Here is a 3,308-nt window from a genome sequence, read left to right as displayed (position 1 = left end):
CCATTTGTAATTTGATTCCAAAATGTATAGGGAATTCAGTGGTGTATTTCTCGCAGCTGAATATGAAATATACGTGATGTAATTGGTGTCTCAATACCGGCCTTCGCGAAACGTGATTTTGTAAACAGTATCCAATATGGCGGAAAACGCACTTCGGCGTTTGTGTAAGTGTATTTTCGAAAACATCCCAACCGATTCTAGGTTCATCGGCAACGTTTCAGAATTATCATTAGTGATTTTATGAAAAACTGATATCAGTGATCATTACTATGCTATTTTTGAAATTCTATATTCCCAGTAATTGTCAAATTTTCACATTTCAAAACTTACAGCAAATAACTCTGTGAATCGCGATTACATATTGTGTCAAAAATGGCGACACGACGAAGTCTATTTTGAAAGGTTATTTTAAGCACTTTAGTTTTGTCTGATTTAATAGTGGATGGTATCAAGAAACAGGGAATTTCCCGCAGAATTCAAAACTGTGAAGTATATTTGTATATAAATATGTGATATATTTAGAATTTTATTGAACTTCAAAGTGAGGGTTAAAGAGGAAGGACATATATGTCCCTGTGGCACCCGGTGGGGGTTAATTAATCCGTTCACGAAAATGTTTCTCTTTTCTCCGACGTCGAAGTTGATGGTACATTATGTCGTCTGCCATGTTGATACAGCTAATGATGAGTTAATGATACCCCCAAACCTTCATTAGCTTAATGATGGATTAATGAAGGGATTCCTTTATTAAGGATTTCATGCAACTGAAGATAATCAGTGATTAACTAATCATAGTTTAATTAACGATTAAAGCTTTATTAAAGTTTGATACAACCGGGTCCATTATAAATCGCAGGATCTGTATTCAGCTAAATTTAGACTAGAAGAATAATTCATGTACACAAACAAAATACCTGTCGACAACAAACATGAGACCACATATATCCCGGATAAATAGTAATCTAAGTGAGTAGCCTCCATGCTTAGTAGCATTTTGACTTTATTCAGATCTGTTGCCCAATTTCACAACTATCCACCTAAACTTATGCTTCTTTTCTTTTTGACATAGTGTTTCTCAGAAAACGAGCCTGGGAACATCGGATACTCTCGTTCATATAGAAAGCAGTGGATTAGTCATTTGGGAACCGGGAATTGTTAGTGAAACAAGCTGCAAAGTTGACATCAGGAAGTACCCCTTCGACACCCAGACCTGTTCCTTTCAATTTCATCCCTGGATGACTACAAGCAGGTTCTTGAACACTACCAGTGATTTCAATAAGATCGACGAGATAGATTTCGTGCCACATGGAGAGTTCACCACTATAGAGTCCTTGGTCCATTCGATCGCATCGATGTAGCTTTTACAGAAGATGTTTTGGTGGGAATAACCTACACTATTGTCCTCAACAGACGTACGGCGTTCTATTGGATGGTCATGGTATTTCCAATGGCAAGCTTTCCACTGCTCAGTCCAGTCAGCTTCCTTGTACCTGTAGAGAGTGGGGAGAAGATAACTCTGTCAATCACCGTGGTGTTGTCCTACTTGGTCTTCATTGGGTCAATAAATGATGCGATGCCAAAGTTGTCAGATACAGTCTCCTTGATAGGTACGGTACATCAGCAAGACGTCATACGTCTTTTTATGAACAAGATTTCCTTGGTTGTGTGTATACAAACATGTTTTGTCAGTGTTGTTTTTTAATGAGTGAGTGAGTTTTGTTTTACGCCGCTTTAGCAATATCCCAGCAATATGAGTTTGAAGTAAATGTCAGTTGTACATTGTCATAGCGTCTAATTTAGGACAGCAATCGTCCAAATATTTCCTAAGTCCAAAAAACTATGTTGCCAAGACATGTGAGACTTAATTGTAATTATTTATGACACTAATCTGCAATCGTAATCCTTATCACTAACACATTGTACATTGTCTTGTAAGCCACCCGTACGCCACTTTCATTAATTACTGTGTATTGCATTTATAGCCTTAATTGGTCATCCCCCTTGGCCGTGTCTGCCGTCACATCAACTGATTCAAGGAAGTGCTATTGTTTCTCTATCTGTCCATTGTTGAGTCTTCACCTGTCCATTGTTGTCAAAAACTGTATATATGCTCATATCCATATTGTCACCAGTCCGGTATTCCGACTGCTTGTGTAGGGACTTCCGCGAGCAGGATAATAACGCTCATAGGAAACGCACAAGGGTTGAGCTGGAACTCACCTCAGTTATGTATACTTGTTTTATAGCATATCTTGTGTAACCAACTAAAGAAGTTTGGACTCAACTATTCATTCGTCTTTGTCAACGTATTGTTCATATAATTCTGAACTAGTTCCCCCGTCCACACATATACGCGTTGTCAATATTTACAGTTTACATCAAATAACTTCGGTTGTCAGCCCAGAGTTTGGGAGGATCCTATGACACGATCAACTTGGCAGCTCCTTAATTTTCTAGTTATTGTGTGTGTGCTTGCGTGCGTGCGTGCGTGCGTGCGTGTGTGTGTGTGTGTGTGTGTGTGTGTGTGTGTGTGTTTAAAGAAAGAGAACACTTTGTAATATTATGTTTAATTATATTTGTGGTATATATTTATTTACACACTAACTCGTTGGAGCTTTAATGTTTGCCCAGAACATGTTATTTGCTACACATATGCGACAATTCAGATAAACGTTTACATAATTGCTCTGGGTACTTACGCATGTGATAACGAAATGCAACAATGAAAACATGAGGTTCAAATTGTCCTTAATGTGTTTGGGATGTCTCTGATCTCGAGTTAAAGTTTGATTGAGCATATACATTGTGATTCAATATATAATCTACACATGATTTTATTGCAGTGATCTATGCCTCCGTACAGACATTGATAAGCATGCTGACAGTCGTTGCCAATGGAATTATCATATACATACATAAGCTGCCCCCGGACTTTCAAGTCACAGTTCCAATGTTCAAAGCATCAAAGAGACTTAACTCATCAGGAAAAAGGAATTACGATCCACAAAATGGGAGGAGTTGCAAAGGTAATTCTCCGAAGCTGGAGTTGCGTTCAATTAATGGCAAGACAAGGGCATTACAATTAGAAGAAGAATGCATAAAGGAAATGTCCGAAAACGACTGGCTTCAAAGTGGCAAATGGATCCTGCTTGCTCGTCGTCTTGACAAGATCTGCTTCGTATGCTTTGCGTTTCTTGTTATATTGGTATCTGTCATTTTCGGCTTCCTTTTCATATGGTGAGGAAAAAGATAATGGTGCCGAACAATCAGAACTTTGTTTGAATCCATGATTCCTGTCCCATATTAAG

The 3,308-nt window shown here is 38.4% G+C and overlaps 1 protein-coding gene across 1 annotated transcript; it reads left to right on the top strand.

Annotated features, from left to right (window-relative positions):
- The first annotated feature begins 1,409 nt into the window (after positions 1 to 1,409).
- Positions 1,410 to 3,308, top strand: LOC124252753 (acetylcholine receptor subunit beta-type unc-29-like). The gene is made up of 2 exons (XM_046686407.1): positions 1,410 to 1,607; positions 2,844 to 3,308. The coding sequence occupies exons 1-2, from the start codon at positions 1,430 to 1,432 to the stop codon at positions 3,239 to 3,241; spliced, it is 576 nt and encodes a 191-aa protein (XP_046542363.1). The 5' UTR covers positions 1,410 to 1,429; the 3' UTR covers positions 3,242 to 3,308.

Source organism: Haliotis rubra, unplaced genomic scaffold (assembly GCF_003918875.1).
Source record: "Haliotis rubra isolate DU_JTF1 unplaced genomic scaffold, ASM391887v1 Scf523, whole genome shotgun sequence".
Lineage (NCBI taxonomy): Eukaryota > Metazoa > Mollusca > Gastropoda > Lepetellida > Haliotidae > Haliotis > Haliotis rubra.
Note: the sequence above shows the minus strand (reverse complement) of the source record. Positions and strands in the feature narration are given on the sequence as shown.